We start from the raw sequence: 20,667 nt of genomic DNA, 5'->3' as shown, positions 1-20,667 counted from the left end.
GAAAAAAATTTAAAGTATACAAATATTATTTCTGTTATTCATGGAGCTAATGTAGAAAGAGGAAAGACTTTTGTATTTCATTTATTTATGAGTTGCTTGATTCGTTTTTTACAATTACATGTATTACTCTTAGAATTAAAAATTTAACCTAATAGTTTTTATAAGTAGCAATAAAATATTTGGAGTCACAATAAATATTTACAGAGTGCCCACTACATGTATCAAGCACCAGTGTAGATGCTGATGGACAAAACTGATACACTTATCAGGATTTGTGTGTGACACAGAGAGAAACAGTGGGAGAGATAGAGGGAAAGAGAATAAACAAATAAGAAAAATGGGGAAAATTAAGAGTGGTAAGAGTTATTGACTAGAGTTCTGTTTTAGGTTAGGATAGTTGGGTCTCTTCTGAGGAAGTGACATCTGAACTGAAGTGTGAAAGTTAAGGAGCCAGTAATGTGGAAATCCAGAGAAGGCAATGGCACCCGACTCCAGTACTCCTGCCTGGAAAACCCCATGGACAGAGGAGCCTGGTAGGCTGCAGTCCATGGGGTCATGAAAAGTCGGACACAACTGAGCGACTTCACTTTCACTTTTCACTTTCATGCATTGGAGAAGGAAATGGCAACCCACTCCAGTGTTCTTGCCTGGAGAATCCCAGGGATGGGGGAGCCTGGTGGGCTGCCGTCTATGGGGTCGCACAGAGTCGGACAGGACTGAAGCGACTTAGCAGCAGCAGCAGCAATGTGGAAATCCAACAACAACAAATAGTTCTCCTAAGTAGTTTTATATAGACTCCCTTCCTTCAATTTAACATTCCATGTCTCATATATTAGTTATTTGTAAGTTACTGAGGCAGCTATTCAAATCATGCTATGAGGCTAATGTGTCTAGATGAATAAATCAGTTAGTATGTGAAACTGTCTGAAGTCCAGCATCTGTATCCATATGCAGACTTATTTTTCTTCAGTCTGTGCATAAGTATAAAGCTTTTAGATGGATTAAATGTTGTTTTTGGTATATGCACACACACATACACACACACACACAAACTGAGGTGGGGGAAAGCAACACAAAAAACTTAGCGGTTACTGATAGCAGTTTATAGAAAGTAAGAGATCTAAGTGATGGTTCAGCTAGATAATATCTCCATTCATGCCTTTAATCCTATATTTACCATTTCTTATTGGTTTCTAGGTATATATTACATTTCACGGGAGAACTTATACACCATATCAATATTTAAGAATCTAGTTAGTGTTCAGTAAATCCCTGGGGGGACATCCAGCATCTGTCATATTTGTCCTAAAAATTTGGGGGTGTATTTATTTGCAAATTCTTCCTTTATAGAAAATTCAAAGTAATGTTTAGCCTGAAGTATAATAAATTCTGAAATTTTGTACTACAATTTAATACTTTGCCCATTATGAATAATGTCCCCCTATATATGATATTTTACCATCTAAAGCTCATAGAATGAAGAGAAGGCAAAATGTCTTTAAATTTACCAATCATTTAGAATATAAAAATAATTTATATATCATTAGGATTTTATTCGGAGAAAGCAATGGCACCCCACTCCAGTACTCTTTTGCCTGGAAAATCCCATGGATGGAGGAGCCTGGCAGGCTTCAGTCCATCGGGTCTTGAAGAGTCAGACACGACTGAGCAATTTCACTTTCACTTTCATGCATTGGAGAAGGAAATGACAACCCACTCCAGTGTTCTTGCCTGGAGAATCCCAGGGATGGCGGAGCCTGGAGGGCTGCCGTCTATGGGGTCGCAGAGTCGGACATGACTGAAGCAACTTAGCAGCAGCAGCAGCAGGATTTTATTAATTATATCTAGCTAGAAAGCAAACAATTCATCTACTGGCTATTGTGTTGGGGAAAAAACTTCCTTTTATTAACTTCAGAATGTAATCTCTAAGAATTTCCAACATTTTATGAATTTATGTGGGTAAGCAGACATGCAGATGTGGGGATATTACCAGATAATTCAAGATAATTCCAAAATGGCTCCTCTGAACACTGATTCCTATTCAGGTGTTTTGGCTGTTTCTGCAAAGGGGTGGAATGGTGGTGGCCATTGTAGCCTGTCTGGTCATGGGCAGTTACTATTCTGTAGTATACCAGTTTCAGAAGCAAAACAGTTTCAAATGACTTCAATGACTCTGATGAAGCACAAGCTAGACTTACTGAGGTGAGGTGGGGGAACAGGAGACCAGAGTTACAAAATATTTCAGAGTTTTTATGAAGTATTTAACAATATGCACTTTTTAAAAATTATTGTCTTTGGGGAACATACACAAGAAAAAGAAATTAACTTCATCTTTTCTGAATTTGCCTAGTTTTACAATATTCTTTCATTTCAACCTCTTTGCAAGGAAATTGAGATGGCCAATAAATATGCAAATAAAATACACTGTCAAAAATTTTAACAAATCCATGTTTGGTAAGGGGAAATAGGAACCCTCTTACATTACTGGTGGTGGTATAAATTCGTACAACCTTTCCAAAGTGTAACTTGATAATATGTCACAAAAACCTTAAAAGAAATTCATACCTTTTGACCCTGCAATTCCATTTCAAGGAGTTTATCCAAGGAATTATTCATAGATGTATGCAATAATATAACTAAAAGGAGACTCATAATAGCATTGATTATGAATAATGAGTAACTTATTTAAATAAATTATGGTATATCAATAAAATAGAATATTATGCTGTCATTAAAAAAGAATATGGTTGCAAATTATTTTAAAAACTTAATATCCTCTGATCAAAAACCTCCAATGGCTTTGCAAGCCACTTGGGAAAAAAATCTAAAATTGTTTCATGTCCTATGAGGGCAGGTTCTTGGCTGCATCAGCCTCAATGAGGGCAGTTCCTCATTCAACATTTTTGCTCTCACTCAAGTAACCAAGCAGCTTCAGTTTCAGGACATTTGCACTTGCTCTCCCTCTCCAGTCCGGAGTGCTGGTCCCTTGGTCAGCTCTATAAGCCTACAGAGAGGACTTCCCATCAATCCACGTTCACTTATATGCCTTGTTTTTCTTCATTGAATTCACCACTTGATATATTATTATACAATTATTTTCTAGTCTGTCTCCCTCCACTACAATATAAGTTCAATGAGAACAAGGACTTTATTTTATATTCTGCTGTATCTCTAGTGCCTAGAACACTGCCTGGCTAAAAGGCATTCAGGAAATATACTGTATGGATTTGCTGAATGAATGGATGACATGGAAACATTATCTTTGTATACTAAGTAAAAAAAAAAAGAGATGGAAAACAAAATGTATAGTATGATTCCATTTTCTATATTCTCACCAAAGCAAAGGAAAAAAGGCAAGAAAGATGTCAATCAAAATGTTAACAGTGGTTTATGGGTACTTTTTTTTTTTAAACCAGCCCACAGGATTTCTGTTTTACTGTCAATAACCTCAGTGCTTGCAAATGGGAGCAGTTTCAAAGCCGCTCTTTGGAAGTTAGCTTGCTGGGTAATGCTTCCTTTTAAAGACTGAATAGATGAAGTTTGTTGTTTGCTGAAAGTGAACAGCACAGAACCCTTCGATTCACCTCTGAATACCCCTGTTTACAAAGAGTAATTTTTCTTTTTTTTTTTTAATTTTTACAATGTTCTGTTGGTTTCTGCCACAAAGCAATGCAAATCAGCCATAATTATACACATATCCCCTCCCTGTTGAGCCTCCCTCCCCTTCCCCCATCTCACCCCTTGAGGTCATCAAAGCGCCAGGCTGGGCTCCCTGTGTTATACAGCAACTTCTTACCAGCTATCCATTTTACACATGCCAGTGCAAATACGCTGATGCTACTTTCTCCACTCATCCCACTCTCTCTCTCAGTGTGTCTACAAGTCCATGCTCTACTTCTGCATCTCCATTCCTTCTCTGCAAATAGGTTCATTAATACCATTTTTCTAGATTCCATATATATATTAATATTCTAAATTTGGTTTTCTCTGACTTACTTCACTCTGTATAACAGGCTCTAGGCTCATCCACCTCACTAGAACTGACTCAAATTTGTTCTTTTTTAAAGCTGAATATTATTTCATTGCATATATGTGCCACATCTCTTTATATAGGTATTTTTTTATATAGGTTCTTTTTATATTTGCTTTTCTATTTTAAAAAGTTTCTGGAACAGACAAGTAATACTTATATACTCAAGAAAAAGAGTGTATGCTTTTTTAAGTAGTAAATAACAACCTACCAGTCCATTTAAGTTCTTTATGTTGTTTCTTCCTAAAGACAATATTCTCAAATTTTCTGTAGAGGAAAGAAAGCAATTTTGCTTTATTAGAATCATATCACACAATTGTTATAAATCTAATATAATAAAGCTTTAATACATTTATATAATAAATATCCTTATATAATAAGAAAGGCTGTACTAATAAAAAGTGGTAATCACGTAGGAAATAACACTGACCTATCACTAAGGTAAACTCTACAACTGCATATCACATCAATATTAAATTTTAAATGTTTAGCTATTTGAAATGCATGGATTTAAATTACTGGCTAGTAAGAAATATTACACAGATAAAATAAGAGTAAAGAAGATTTGAACTTTAAATTTGGGAGCATATACATTTCAAACCTCTTGTAGTATGAGGGCTTATACTAGAAAATAGAAACATTCTCATGTGTAGTCCCCACCTAACTCCACAAAAGAAGCGAAATCAAGTGAATTAGCATTTTAAAAATCTTTTGTTGTATTTTTTAGGATAATTAGATTGTAATTTGGTTTCAAAAGAAGTCTATTTGTGTTTTTTAAAAGGATGTTTCTTTTGTCTATAAGGTTATTTCTGGAAGAAAAAAAGTAGAAACAGTGGTTGGTTTGGGGGAGGAACTGAGAGTCAGTATACAGGCAGAGGAAGATATTTTTAATTTAGCTTCTTCTGAACTTATTTGCATAACACCATGTACACATATTATTTTTCAAAATTAAAAGATTTCTAGTAAAACATGCAATCTCACTTCTGCCCTAAAAATCTACTGTGATTACTTATGCATAAGTTATATATTTACTTTTCACAACTTAAACTTTTATAACTCTGCTATCCAATATGGTAGTTACTAACCACATTGTTATTTAGTCGCTAAGTCGAGTCCGACTCTGCAACCCCATGAACTGCAGCACTCCAGGCTTCCCTGTCCTTCACGTCCTCCCTGAGTTTGCTCAAACTCATGTCCACTGAGTCAGTGATGCCATCCAACCATCTCATCCTGTGTCGCTCTCTTCTGGGAAATTGATTGCCCTCAATCTTTCCCAGCATCAGGGTCTTTTCCAATGAGTCGGCTCTTTGCATCAGGTAGTCAAAGTATTGGAGCTTCAGCCTCAGCATTAGTCCTTCCAATGAATATTCAGGGTTGATTTCCTTTGGGATTGACTGGTTTGATCTCCTTGCTGTCCAAGGGACTGTCAAAATCTTCTCCAGCACCACAGTTCAAAAGCATCAATCCTTTGGTGCTCAGCCTTCTTTATGGTCCCAACTCTCACATCCATACACGACTACTGTAAAAACCATAGCTTTGACTATATGGATCTTTGTCAGCGAAGTGATGTCTTTGCTTTTTGATACACTGTCTAGGTTTGTCATAACTTTTCTTCCCAGGAGCACGTGTCTTTTAATTTCATGACTGCATCCACCATCTGCATTGACTTTGGAGCCCAAGAAAATGAAACCTGACACTGTATCCACTTTTTACCCATCTATTTGCCATAAAGTGATAGGACCATATTAATTTAATTAAAATTATACATAAATTAAGTTTCTCAGTCACATTAACTACATTTCAAGAGCTTAATAGCTATAAATGGCTAGTGGCAACTATATTGGAACAATACAGATAATTCTATTGGATAACACTGTTCTATAACATCCATAATTCAATGGTTAAGAACAAAATCCAATCCAAGCTCTCCAAGGAAGTAACCAAACCTCTCAGAATCTCAGTTTTCTTTTATGTAAAATGAGGAAGTATAGGCTCTATCTTATAGGAATATAAGGACTAAATGAGATAATTGTCTAAAGTATTCAGCATAATGCCTAATCCACAGTAAGTCCACAATAAATGATGTATGTGTGTATAGGTATCAGGCATTTATAGTTATGTAAGCTTTGGTTTCGGAGAAGGCAATGGCAACCCATTCCAGTACTCTTGCCTGGAAAATCCCATGGATAGAGGAGCCTGGTAGGCTGCAGTCCACGGGGTCGCTAAGAGTCGGACATGACTGAGCAACTTCACTTTCACTTTTCACTTTCATCCACTGGGGAAGGAAATGGCAACCCCTGGAGAATCCCATGGACGGCACAGCCTGGTGGGCTGCTGTCTATGGGGTCACACAAAGTCGGACACGACTGAAGCGACTTAGGAGCAGCAGCAGCAGCAAGCTTTGGTTTTCTTTAATAAAATTTTCAAATTATCTTATGAGAAACATTTAGTTTTCAGAACAAGGTATTAATATTTTAAAAGCAATCTAATTCTTGCAAAATAGTTGAAATAAAACCCCATGTTATAGGCTGAATTGTCCCCCACAAATCCATACGTTGAGGTCCTAACCCCCAGTAACTCAGAATGTGACTCTATTTGTTGACAGAACCTTTAAAGAGGCAATTAAAGTAAGATGACATTTTAGGTAAAATCCAATATGACTGGTGCCCTTATAAGAGAGGAGATTAGGACACAGACAGAAACAAAGACAAAGGGAAAAGATGGCTATACACAAGCCAAGGAGAGAGGCTTCAGAAGAAACCAATTGTACCTACACCTTGATTTTGGACTTCTAACCTGTACAACTACGAGAAAGTAAATTTCTGTTGTGTAAGTCATCCAGTCTGTGGGATTTGTTATGGCAGCCCTAGCAAACTAATATACTTTATATATAACTATAAATATGTAGAAATTAAATATATAAGAAAATCACATAATCAATTATTCTTTAAAGCTTCTTAATATGGAAAAACACTACCTTTTTCTATTTAATGCAGAATAAAAACCTTATTCAAAAAGTTATTCATTCAATACATAATTTTTGAGCATCTATTATGTGCCAGGCATACCTATAAGCACTTGCAATATAACAGTGAATAACACAGATGTAAATTCTTGCTGTCATGGAGCTAATTTCTGGCAGACAGTAAGCAAAACAATTAAGGGTATTAGATAGTGACAAGTGTAAAGCATAAAGAAAAGCAGGCAAAAAGAATGAAACAGCAGGGGGTAGAAGCATCCAACATGTTAGATAGAAGGTGACTTCGAAGTAAAGATTCAAAGGAAGTGAAGCAGCTAGACATGAGGCTATCTGGAGGAAAAACATGCGGAGGGAACTTCAGCAGCAAAGGCTTCAAAGCAGGGCCATAGCAGAAGTATTCACAAAACACAGCCTAGCTGAGAAAATGAGAAGAGAGCAACAGGAGATGAAATTAGGAAAAAAACAAACAAACAGGCCTTATAGGGGATATGACAGAGGAGTCAAGAAATTACCAAGGAATTTGGCCTGAGCAGCTAGAAGAAAGCAGTTGTCACTGCCTGATACAGACACACAAGAAGCTGGGTTAACAAAGGCTGGGGAAGGATAGCAGGACTCAGTTTTGAACTTGTTAAGTATGAAATGTCCAGTAGACATTCAATGGAAATGTCGGGCAACTGAATGTGTAAGTCGAGTTCAGAGGATGTATGGACTTGAGCTATAAATGTGGGAACCATCAGCATACAGATGGTAAAGCCGTGAACTGGATGAGAATGTGGAGTAGGTAAAGACAGAAAAAAGATCCAAGAACTGAGGCCAGGGATACCCCAACAGTAAAAAATTTGAGGACATGAGGCTGGGAGGAAGCCGCCAGAAAGGCAGGAGGAAATCAAAGGGGTACAGTATCCTAGAAACCCAACAAAGAAACTGCTGCAAGAAAAAGAAATCATCATGTCAAAATGCACTTAGGTCAACTAAGATAAGAACTGAGAAATGACCTCAGATCAGAGATAACAGATATATGCAGATCTTTCAAAGATAATATCTACAACTCTTTTTTAAAAAATGTACATGAAATGGCAATGAGAGGGCAACAAGGATATTATTTATTGCTGTCCAGGGAGGTAAGTTATGATATCAAAGTTAATAGATTAACTGTTCTTACATTACACAATTACATATTTTCCATATTTTAATATGCTGCATAAGTAAAACACCACTATATGGAAAACACTTTTTAGGTCTTGAGGAAAATCAAAACATTATCGTAAAGTTATATTTATTTATTTAGTAAACTGAAGGAGTATACTGTTTTAACAACAATATTTACTTTCTAATCTTTAAATGAGAGTATTATTTATATTGTACAGCTTTTTAGCCACAGTTTGAAGATACTCATGTCATACTGTTCTCTCGTCACAGCTGTTAGGGTTAATCTGCCTGAAAACCCCCGTTAAATAGCAATACTTGTTTATTTCAGATCTTCTCATATTAGCATAGTAGGTAAGACATAGTGCTCATGAAAGGAAAGGCGTAGGAGGCAAGCTAGAGTCATATATTCAGTATTTTATATGGATCAGTTGGCTTCATTTTGCTTCACAGTCACAGACCAAGTGTATTCTCTGTAGACTGCAGAAATACCATTTGTTACAAGCAGAACTAAAATGAGATGTGTCTAGTATAGCAAATACATGATACAAAGGCCTATCCTCTCTCTTTCCATGTCTATATTAGACATCAATAATTGATCAAGGTACTCTTTTCCACTGAATTTCTGGAACTTTTTTTAACGTGATTTTCCTGAGAGTCACTACCAAGTGATCAAAGAGAATACGAGTTACCAGCCCTTTATAGAAGTTTACCCAATTTCATGTCATCAGTTCAGTTCAGTCGCTCAGTCGTGTCTGACCCTTTGCGACCCCATGAATCGCAGCACGCCAGGCCTCCCTGTCCATCACCAACTCCCGGAGTTCACTCAGACTTACGTCCATCGAGTCAGTGTAGTCATGTTTTTATGAAAGAAAAGCATGTTGTTCATACTGATAAATGTTATGAATTTAGCCTCATGTAAGCAAGTTATTTCAATTACAAAGAAACCAAAAGAGCAGAAAATGAAATATCTCAAATTGTTTAAAGAGTCAGTGAAAATTGGAATAGACTGAATCATTTTAAATACAAGTCTAATAGTAAACACTTCCTCTCCAGCACTATATAAACACTGAATGCAACTTTGAGTAAGGCACTAGGCAAGGGCAGGGGGAAATGGAGATTAGGAATAGAAGATTAAAAGATTAATAAAACATGGTGCTTGCCCTAAGGGGCTCATTATCTAAAGAGACAGAACATATTCCTAACTATAGTAACAGCTACTATTTCTTGAGCATTTATATACACCAGGCACTATTCTAAGCACTTTATACACACTGGCTCATTTAATATTCAAAATAAATATATGAAGCTGTTGTTCAGTTGCTAAGTCGTGTCTGACTCTTTGAGACCCACGAACTGCAGCATGCAAGGCTTCCCTGTCCTTCACTATCTCCCTGAGTCTGCTCTCGTCCATTGAATTGTGATGGCATCCAACCATCTCGTCCTCTGTCGACCCCTTCTCCTCCTGTCCTCAATCTTTCCTAGCATCAGGGTCTTTTCCAATGAGTCCGTTCTATGCATTAGGTGGCCAAAGTACTGGAGCTTCAGCTTTAGCACCAGTCCTTCTAATGAATATTCAGGGTTGATTTCCTTTAGGACTGACTGGTTTGATCTCCTTGCAGTCCAAGGGACTGTCAAGAGTCTTCTCCAACACCACAGTTAAAAAGCATCAATTCTTTGGCGCTCAGTCTCCTTTATGATCCAACTCTCATATCCATACATGACTCCTGCAAAACTATGGATCTTTGTCGGCAAAGTGATGTGTCTGCTTTTAATACACTGTCTAGGTTTGTCATAGCTTCTTTTCAAGGAGCAAGTGTCTTTTAATTTCATGGCTGCAGTCACTGTCCACATTGATATTGGAGCCCAAGAAAATGAAATCTGACACTGTTTCCACATTTACCCCATCTGTTTGACATGAAGTGATGGGACGAGATGCCACGATCTTTGTTTTTTGAATGTTGAGTTTCAAGCCAGCTTTTTCACTCTCCTCTTTCACCTTCATCAAGAGACTCTTTTTTTTTTTTTTTTTTGAGCTTTCTTTTTTTTTTAATTTTAATTAATTAATTTTTTTAAACTTTACAATATTGTATTGGTTTTGCCATACATCAACATGAATTGCCACGGGTGTACATGTGTTCCCAATCCTGAACCCCCCTCCCACCTCCCTCCCCATACCATCCCTCTGGGTCATTCCAGTGCACCAGCCCCAAGCTTCCTGTATCCTGCATCAAACCTGGACTGGCGATTCATTTCTTATATGATATCATACATGTTTCAATGCCATTCTCCCAAATCATTCCCCCACTACCTCTCCCACAGAGTCCAGTTTCTCTTCACTTTCTGGATTATAATCCAAGGTAGACTGTTATAAGGGTTTCCTTGGTGGCTCAGATAGTAAAGAGTCTGCCTACAGTGCGGGAGACCTGGGTTCAATCCCTGGGTCGGGAAATGTTTCCAAGAAAGAGTAATTATGATGACGGAAATCAGAGAAGTCTTTAGAGCTCTTCCTCTAAATAACATTTAAACTCTGCATTCTTAATGTTAATTTTTTTTCTTGTAGGGTTTTCCTGTTACAGGAGGGGGCTGTTCTCAATGAAAAGCACTGCATTAACAAGTGTACAAAGTCATAAAAAAGAATGAAATGTTTGGATATAAAGAGGATGTTACAAGCTTTTAAATGACTCTGAATGCAACCTTAAGGCATTTGGTCTTTACTAGGCAAAGGGGAGTCATTGAAGGTCTCTGGCTTGGAGGAATGATAAATAGAACAATATTTTCATAAAGAAAACTCTGGTGTCAGTGCTGAAGGTCAACTGAAGAGCAGAAAGATAGGAGATAAGGAGATCAATTGGGTGGCTATCACGTAAGTTGTAAGGCAGTGTTTTTTCAAATTGTGGATCATGTGAAATCAACTTAATGGGTTGTCAGCAAGGACCTACTATATATTAATAACAGGAAAATCTACTCAATATCCTGTGATAAGCCACATGAGAAAAGAATCTAAGAAAGAATGAATATATGCACGTGTATAACCGAATCACTTTGCTGTACACCTGAAAGTAACCTAACACTGTGAATCAACTACACTCCAATAACACAAACAGAAAAAACCTTAGTGGATTGTGACAAACATTTAAAAAACCAGGAAATCACACTAAAAACTTTTAAAAATGGAACCAATGCTATAAAGGTAAATACGGTTTTACAAATTTTAATCCGGTTCATATGAGTATGTGTATATTTGATATGTATATTCATGTGTGTGTGTGCACAGTCACTAAGTCGTGTCTGACTCTTTGCTACTCCATGGACTGTAGCCTGCCAGGCTCCTCTGTCCATGGGATTTTCCAACCAATACTGGAGGTGGTTGCCATTTTCTCCTTCAGTGGATCTTCTCAACCCAGGGATTAAAGTCACATCTCCTGCATTGGCAGATGGATTCTTTACCACTGAGCCACCTGGGAAGCCCTATGAACGTATGTATTGAGTTATTAATTCAACTGTATTTCTTACTGTGGGAAGTGGTAAAAAAACGTTTGAAAAAGATGACCTAAGGGGGAAACGATGAGGGTCTAAATTAAAGCTGTAGCTCCTGGAAATGGAAACGCAACAAATTATTTGAGAGCTCTTTCAAAGAATAAATTTAACAGGACTCAGAGATAAACCTGGATGTAGGGCTTGAGGGAAATAAAGGGGAAATATTATAAGATAAATGATGGCTCACCAAAAGATACCTACATCCTAATCCCTGGATGTGAATGTTATCATATATGTGAAAAAATATTTTGCAGATAAGAGTAAGTTAGGAATCTTAAGATGGGGAAAATATCCTTAATTATCCAAGTGTTTCCTAAATGCAATCATGTATGTCCTTATAAGAGGGTGACAGAAAAAGATATGACAGAGACAAAACAGTAGAAGGAAATATGATCACAGAGGCAGATACTAGAGCGACAGTCACAAGCTAAGGAATGTGGCAGTCATTCGAACCCAGAAAAGGCAAGGAAAGATTCTCCCCTAAAGCCTCCGGAGAAACCATGGCCCTGTTAAAACACTGATATTGGCCCAGTGAAACTGATTTCAGACTTCTGGCCTCTAGAATTATGAGGGAATAAATTTCTGAAGCTTTAAGCCACCAAGTGTTTGCAGCCCAGAGGCAACTTGCATAAGGAACCTTGACAACTGGGAAGGGGTTAATGCCATTAAAAAAGATAAGGCGCATAGGAAAAACAAGGATGTGAGGAACAAAATTTTAAATACAACAAGTATGAAATACAAGAGAAATCTGGACAAAAACAGATTTAAAAAACTTGATTTTCTAGTTCATATATTTCAATTCTAACTCTACAAGCTTTAAAATGTCCTTAAACTATTCAGGTTTCATGTTATCTCTAATTTTCTTTGGATAGTCAAACAAGACACATAGTTTATATATTTCTATCATCTGACAATTACTGTGGTTGAAACAGGTGCCAGCTTCTAGGATTATGCAGTGTCTCTGGAATGTTTCTTCCCAATAACTAAAAAAATTCTGGAACCATCTGTTACTGTGGATCACTTACTTAAGCCATTCAGGTTTGCAATTTTTTCAATGCAGTTTGTAGACAGTGAAAGCTTCCTAAAGGAGAAAAAAAAAAAGAATACTCGAATTAATAAGAAAAAAAGTTAATAGTATAATAGAAATTATTCCTCAAGTTCTCTCAGACATTTCCTTTTCACACTGAATCCTTTTTTCCCCTCTCAGACATGGCACGTGTTCTCTCATTTTCAAATCGTCATACTGTTTCCCATACTGTTATTAACAAAAGTTAATAAACATTCACTGTATAAAATTTAAAAAACCTTTTTGTGGACATTTTGGTGTTTTCTATTAAATTTTTTACATGCATATTTTCTTTGACCCAGTAATTCATTTATAGGAACATATCCTATGGAAATAGTAATGCCAAATATACATGAATTAAACTATTTACTGTATTATTATAATAGCAAAAAAATGGGGAAACAATTTATAAACACCCATCAGCTGAGGAACACAGATAACAAAATACTATGCAGCCACTAAAACAAACAAGATTGGGCCGTACATACCAACTTTGGAAAATGTCCATGATAAGTATATTATAAAAAGTCAACGTAGTCCTAACCACCCCAGACATTTCCCCAGAAATAAATACTTTCACCAGTTTATATATATATTTTCTATATTTTTTCCCTATATATACTTTAATCGTATAAAAACAAAATTTTAAAGGGAGCATAGTTATATACTCCAGTACTTTGGCCACCTCATGCGAAGAGTTGACTCATTGGAAAAGACTCAGATGCTGGGAAGGATTGGAGGCAGGAGGAAAAGGGGACGACAGAGGATGAGATGGCTGGATGGCATCACCGACTCAATGAACGTGAGTTTGAGTGAACTCTGGGAGTTGGTGATGGATAGGGAGGCCCGGCGTGATGCGATTCATGGGGTTGCAAAGAGTCGGAAGCGACTGAACTGAACTGAACGGAACTGAATTATACACTACTAATCTTCTCTTGACAAAAATGTTTAATATCTTAGCAAACTTCATGCAAAGAATATAATAAAAGCTAATTTTATTGAATGCTTCATATGTGCCTAGTATTCTTCTAAATACTTTACATGTATTAACTATTTTAACCATCAGAATGATCCTATGAGCTACATATTAGTAACCATATTTTATAAATGAGGAAACTGAGACACAAAGATGTTAAGCAATTTGCCTACTATTACACAGCCAGAAAGTAGCATATCCAAATTTAAAACCCCCCAAAACTGACCCCAGAACATGTGATCTTATCCTTCAGATTTGATTTGAAGAGGAATTATTCTTTTTTTTTTTTTGCTTAAAACAGTAAAAGCAATTACTGTACACTGTAAATTATTGGTCATATGTGTGTATTTTCTAGTCATTCTCCACTCCCAAGAATTACCAATGAAAGTGAAAAATGGAGCGGAAAAGCAGGACTACAGTTGGGGAATAATTCTGTAATTGTTGTATAGGCAACCTGCCCAAAGATTGTCAGCAAAAATATGAACAGGATGACTCTTAAGCAGTTTCTAGGATACTTTGGTATGAGGTATAGAACCTTCTCAAGGTTTGATAAAAAGATGTTTGACCACTTTGAAATAATGCTCTTTGAAATCATGATTTTGAAGCCAAAAACACATTTAAGGTGGATTTTTATGTACTACACTGTGTTCTCATCACAAAGGACAAGCTGCATACAATAACTAAATTATGTTTGTTTTTCCCTTTAATTCCAAAGGTAGATATTAGTCTAATGCATGCATTCACAAATATGTGCTTAGGAGTCATTCAGATTGCTTATTGTAAATACAGATAGCTGGTTTCATCAGTAGATTCTTTTTCTATAAATTTGAAGTTGGGCTTATCTGCTGCACAAGGAGGTTCTTATGTAGGTAGTCAGGGAACCACACTTAGGAAAATATAGGATTTTCCAATATTCTATAACAAGTGATTCTATAACATTCTATAGCCCTGACAAGACATTGCAGCTTAAGAGCATGGTTACAAGGTGTCATGGTATAATTGCCTCAAATTAGTCACAGAACCCTGCTAAAAAGCATGCAGAATATTCAGGAAATCAGTTAATATAATAAACATATATCTGATACTTAAAGTCTTGGGAAAATAGGATTGCAAGTAAGTGTAACTTAGTGCTAATGAGAAAAAAATAAATAAAAAGGCTCTACGTGAGAATGCTAGGACTTCCCTGGTGGTCCAGTAGTTAAGACTTCATGCTCCCATTGCATGGGTTCAATCCCTGGTCAGGGAACTAAGATCTTACATGCTGTGTGGAGCAACCAATAATAATAATAAAAAAATGAAATTTTTAAAAATGCTAACCCTGGTACTCAAAAACTGGTGCAATTTTGGTTGATATTTCCTTTTCTTTGTGTTTTTAATATTTTCTAGATGTTTTACAATGTATTTTAATAATTTGAGAAATTTTTCAAAAGTGGTTACTTCTATGCTTCTGAGTAAGTATAGTATTGACTTTGATGGATAATTTTACAAGAGAAACTACTAGATTTTATGACAGAGGAATAGTTTTATTGTGTTGTTTAGCTTCTCCTAAGAGACAAGGAAATTTGTGTAAAGAATCCACCTTCTAATGCAGGGACACAGGTGCGATCCCTGGTCGGGGAACTAAGAACCACGGGGCAACTAAGCCCGGGCACCAAAACTAGAGAAGCCTCTGCTGCAACCAAGGGCCCGTGCACGGCAACAAAGGCCCGGCACAATCAAAACAAAAAATCACACTGTAAAAAATGTGATACAGGATAGTTAGGATTACTCGATTAACGACCCTATAAACCAATAATCGTTTATGTTTGGCCTTGCCAAAGGGAGAATCACAGGAAGGAAGGAAGGGAGGGAGGAAGGGAAATGAAAACCAAGAAAATAAAGACATTTTTTTAGTCTGTGTATTTAGAAAAGGAAGGGAAACTTAACAGCAATACTAGAAAGGACGAAAAAAGACAAGCACTTACTCGCAATTAGAAAGCGTGGACAAGGATGCATCCATCTTCTCTATAGGGGGAATCTGGGCATACAGCTTTATCTCTCTGGCTTCAGATGGCTTCTGGCTGGTTTTCTCTTCCTATAATGAAAATTAATGTGGAAGAAAATAATCCCAGATTATAATGTGGAACTAAAAAGGTCAGATTTTCTCAAGGCTTTTCAATATTTATTTCAAAATAGCTATTAAAATTCAGTAATTCTGTACATTTTTGACAGAACACTTATTGACAACACTTATTTACTGAACCTGATAACTAGCTTATACATGGCTGGTTCAGATAATTCCCTGTCAGGTCTCAGCCAAACGGAAAAGAGGAAAGAAAATAACTTTTATTTCTGTAGTTTTTAAAATATTTTAAGAGTCTATCAATTAATAAACAAAAATAAAACACAACAACAAAAACATTTTTCTGGGAAGGATTCCTTGTCCCTAAACAAACTTAAGTATCAGATTTAGATCTATAAGACGAGCTGTTTTTGTCATCTCATCTTTCTGTTCCTATGTACAATTTAGTCTGAGCTACAACCACCAAATACCAAGAATTTGGGAAGGTATTCTCTTTATGACAAACATTACTTTGCCTACAAAGGTCCGTCTAGTCAAGGCTATGGTTTTTCCAGTGGTCATGTATGGATGTGAGAGTTGCACTGTGAAGAAGGCTGAGCTCCGAAGAATTGATGCTTTTGAACTGTGGTGCTGGAGAAGACTCTTGAGAGTCCCTTGGACTGCAAGGAGATCCAACCAGTCCATCCTAAAGGAGATCAGTCCTGGGTGTTCTTTGGAAGGACTGATGCTAAAGCTGAAACTCCAGTACTTTGGCAATCTCATGCGAAAAGCTGACTCATTGGAAAAGACTGATGCTGGGAGGGATTAGGGGCAGGAGGAGAAGGGGATGACAGAGGATGAGATGGCTGGATGGCATCACCAACACGATGGACGTGAGTTTGTGTGAACTCCGGGAGATGGTGATGGACAGGGAGGCCTGGCGTGCTGCGATTCATGGGGTCGCAAAGAGTCGGACGCGACTGAGCGACTGAACTGAACTGAACTGAAGGTCAAATTTATTTGTTCTACAATAATTTACTACTACATTCTATGTTACAGTTTAATTTCAGTACCTAATACAATTTAAATTTTAATTACCAGGATATGCTGCCTAATAATGTTTCCTAAGTAACTGAGGTACTTAGTTCCATCTCTCCAACAAACAAGAAGATACTGCAGCTCGGGAACCATTTTTTTTTGCTTTCCTGTTTTCTATTGTTGTTGTTTAGTCGCTAAGTTGTCTAACCCTTTGTGACCCCATGGACTGCAGCACTCCAGGCTTCCCTGTTCTTCACTATCTCCTGGAGCATGCTCAAACTCATGTTTTCTATAGCTAGTGTGATATAAGACACAAAAGAGGCTTGTTTTTTTTTTTTTTTAAATCAAATCATAACACATCAATAATAGAAAATATATAATCAGTTGAAAGACAACTAATACACATCCACTTGGTATTTTTTTGTGTGCCATAGGTTAGGAGATGGGAGACTGACATCTTTAATAAATGTGTTAATGAGAGTAAGAATGAGCATGATATCTTCAAATAATATTAAAGTTAAAGACTTACGGCCATCATATAATCTAGAAATAAAATGTACAAACCAAATCAAATAGCCAACCACTTATTATTATAATAATAATAATAGTAATAATAATAATAGTGGTTGGCTATTTATTATTATAAACAAGTGTTATTAACCACTCGTTAATATAAATATTATTATATTATCCTAAAATCTGCTTGCTTCAAGGCAACTGTATTGAATATTAAGCCTACTCCATACTTTTTTTTATTAAAACAGATTTTTCAGTAGCTAAACAGAAAGGAATTTTTAAATTCCAATTAGGGTATAAAGAAACTTAGAAGCACTAAAAACAAGAATTCAAATATTTCATTATCCTAGCTACTCTATTTTCCATAGACACCAAGTTTCTTGAAAGACTTTTTATTTAAAGCCCAGCTACAAAAGCAAAGATACATTATTATACAAAAAACTGATAACACAGTCAAATAAGCTATCACTGGGGATAGAAATTGAGGAAGCCATCTCTATTCTCTCTGGAAATTCTATCCATAATGCTGAAAGACAACCATTCAAACTTTATAGAATTTTATATTCAAAATATTTGTTTAAATTAAATGCACATTTTTTACAAATGCCATTTCCTAACATTACTATGTGCTTTTAAAAAATGTATCTTGTGTATTTTTCCAGATATAATTGATATACAGCACTGAATAAGTTTAAGACATACAACATACTGATTTGACTTACATAATCATGAAATGATGACCATAGTAAGTTTAGTGAACATCCATCATCTCAAGCAGATACAAAATAAAAGAAATAAAAATTTTTTCCTTGTGATAAAAACTCTTGGGACTTACTCTCTTAACTTTCGTATATAACATACAGCAGTGTTGTTCTTCAGTTGCTAAGTTCTGTCCGACTCTTTGCCACCCCATAGACTACAGCTTGCCAGGCTTCCCTGTCCTTCACCATCTCCTGGAGTTTGCTCAAATTCATGTCCATTGAGTCAGTGATGCCATCCAATGATCTCATCCTGTGTTGCCCTCTTTTCCTCTTGCCCTCAATCTTTCCCAGCATCAGGGGCTTTTCCAGTGAGTCAGCTCTTCACATCAGGTGGCCAAAGTTTTGGAGCTTCAGCTTCTGCATCAGTCCTTCCAATGATTAGGAAGGTTGATTTCCTGTAGGACTGACTGATTTGATCTCTTTGCGGTCCAAGGGATTCTCAAGCATCTTTAGCACCACAATTCAAAAGCATCAATTCTCTGGTATTCAGCCTTCTTTATGGTCCAACTCTCACATCCATACATGACTACTGTAAAAACCATAGCTGTGACTATATGGACCTTTGTTGCCAAAGTGATGTCTCCACTTTTTAATACGCTGTCTGGGTTTGTCATAGCTTTTCTTCCAAGGAGCAAGCGTCTTTTAATTTCAAGGTTACAATCACCGTCTGAAGTGATTTTGGAGCCCAAGAAAATAAAATCTGTCACTGTTTCCACTTTCCCACATCTATTTGCCATTGACGTGATGGGGCCGACATTAATTATATTAATCATTTTGTACAATGCATCCCTAGTACTTACTTATCTTGTAACTGGAAGCTTGTACCTATTGACTATCTTCATCCAATTTCCCCTACCGCTACCCCTTGCCTCTGGTTACCACAAATCTAGTGTCTTTTTCTAGGAATTTGTCTGTTTGTTGAAACATAATTGACTTACAGTGCTATGTTAGTTTCTGGTGTACAACACAGTGATTCAATACTTTTATACAGTACAAAATTATCACTACTTTTTACAGATTTATTGAGATACAATTAACATACATTATTTATGTTTAAGGTATGCAATGTGATACTTTGATATATGTACATATTGCAAGATGATTACCAGCATAAAGTTAACACATCCAGCACCTCATACAATAAATTTTTTGTGTGTTGAGAACATTTAAGATTACTCTCTTAGCAACTTTCGAGTATATAATACAGTATTATTAACTATGCTATACACAGATTCCCAGAACTTATTGATCTTATAACTGGAAGCTTCTACCCTTTGACCAACTTTTCCCCATTTCCTCCATTCCTCAACTTTGGTAACCACCATTATAATCTGTTTCTATGAGTTGGCTTTTTTAGATTTCACATATAAGTGAGATCACAAATGAAAAAACCTTGAATTGTCTTGTACCTATCTGACTACATCATTTAGCATAATGTTGTCACAAATGGCAGGACTTTCTTCTTTTTATGGCTGAGTAATATTCCATTGTATACAAATACACATTTTCTTTATCCATTCATCCACTGATAGCCATTTAGGTTGTTTTCATGTCTTGGCTATTCTGAATAATGCTGCAATGAACCTGGGGATAATTACTCTTTGAGATGGCAATTCCATTTCCTTCAGATATACATCCAGAAGTGGAACTCCTGGATTATATGGTAGTTCTACTTTTATTTTTGAGGAATCTCCACAGTGTTTATACTAACCACTCCACCATAACACTATACCAACTTACATTCCCACCAAAGTGCAAAAGGGTTCCCTTTTTCCACATCCTCACCAACACTTTTCTCTCATATTTTTAATGACAGCCATTTTAACAGGTGTAAGGTGATATCTCTTTGGGGTTTGATTTGCATTTCCCTGACGATCAGTCATGTTGAGTATCATTTTAGAATTTTTATTCGAGGTTTTTTCATTTGTCTATGCATGATTTTCATTTGTTCACATTGACTGTCTCTGTTCTAACCTCCAAGAGATTAAAACCATCATTTATCTAAAACCTAGATCACCCACAGCACATATCACTCTATCACCTAAAAATGATATGTGGTTTAATAATGATGAAGTTGAAAAGGAACATGGAGATTCCAGCTATCACAGTAACAGACCAATTAGCCTTTCCAGATTTAAATTTTCCAATGGTCAGACTTTTTAACTGAAATTTTTATTGAGATATTTGAAGAGTCATGTGCAGTTATACGAAATAATACAGAGAGAGCCTTTATACACTTTGCCCTAATGGTAACATTTTTCAAAATTATAGTATCACAACCAAGATATTGATATTGATACAATCCACTAACTTTAATCAGATTTTCCCAATTTTACTTATACTCATTTGTACATGTGAGTGTGAATGTGTCTGCATGTGTGTATTAAGGTCTATATAATTTTATCACCTGTGTAGGCTCATGTATCCACTAACAGATTTCTTGTATTGAATGATCAGATTTAAATAACTGTCCAAAACTTATCCTAATATGGTTTCTAGAAGTAAGAACTCATAAACTCACCCATCTGGCTAGGGCTTCTTTGATTGTTGTTGCTTTCGCCTTAAAAAGAGAA

At 36.3% G+C, this 20,667-nt stretch overlaps 1 protein-coding gene across 2 annotated transcripts in view; it reads right to left on the bottom strand.

Moving 5' to 3' along the window:
- Nucleotides 1-20,667, bottom strand: part of DNAL1 (dynein axonemal light chain 1) — a 40,672-nt gene that overhangs the window by 12,632 nt on the left and 7,373 nt on the right. For both annotated transcript variants that reach the window (XM_059890560.1, NM_001046427.2), the window contains 4 exon segments: nt 20,616-20,654; nt 15,703-15,812; nt 12,722-12,777; nt 4,242-4,297 (listed from right to left, as the gene is read on the bottom strand). In XM_059890560.1, coding sequence (XP_059746543.1) covers nt 4,242-4,297; nt 12,722-12,777; nt 15,703-15,812; nt 20,616-20,654 — 261 coding nt within the window.

The sequence above is a fragment of the Bos taurus genome, chromosome 10 (assembly GCF_002263795.3).
Source record: "Bos taurus isolate L1 Dominette 01449 registration number 42190680 breed Hereford chromosome 10, ARS-UCD2.0, whole genome shotgun sequence".
Taxonomy (NCBI): domain Eukaryota; kingdom Metazoa; phylum Chordata; class Mammalia; order Artiodactyla; family Bovidae; genus Bos; species Bos taurus.
This window is presented reverse-complemented; position numbering and strand designations above follow the sequence as displayed.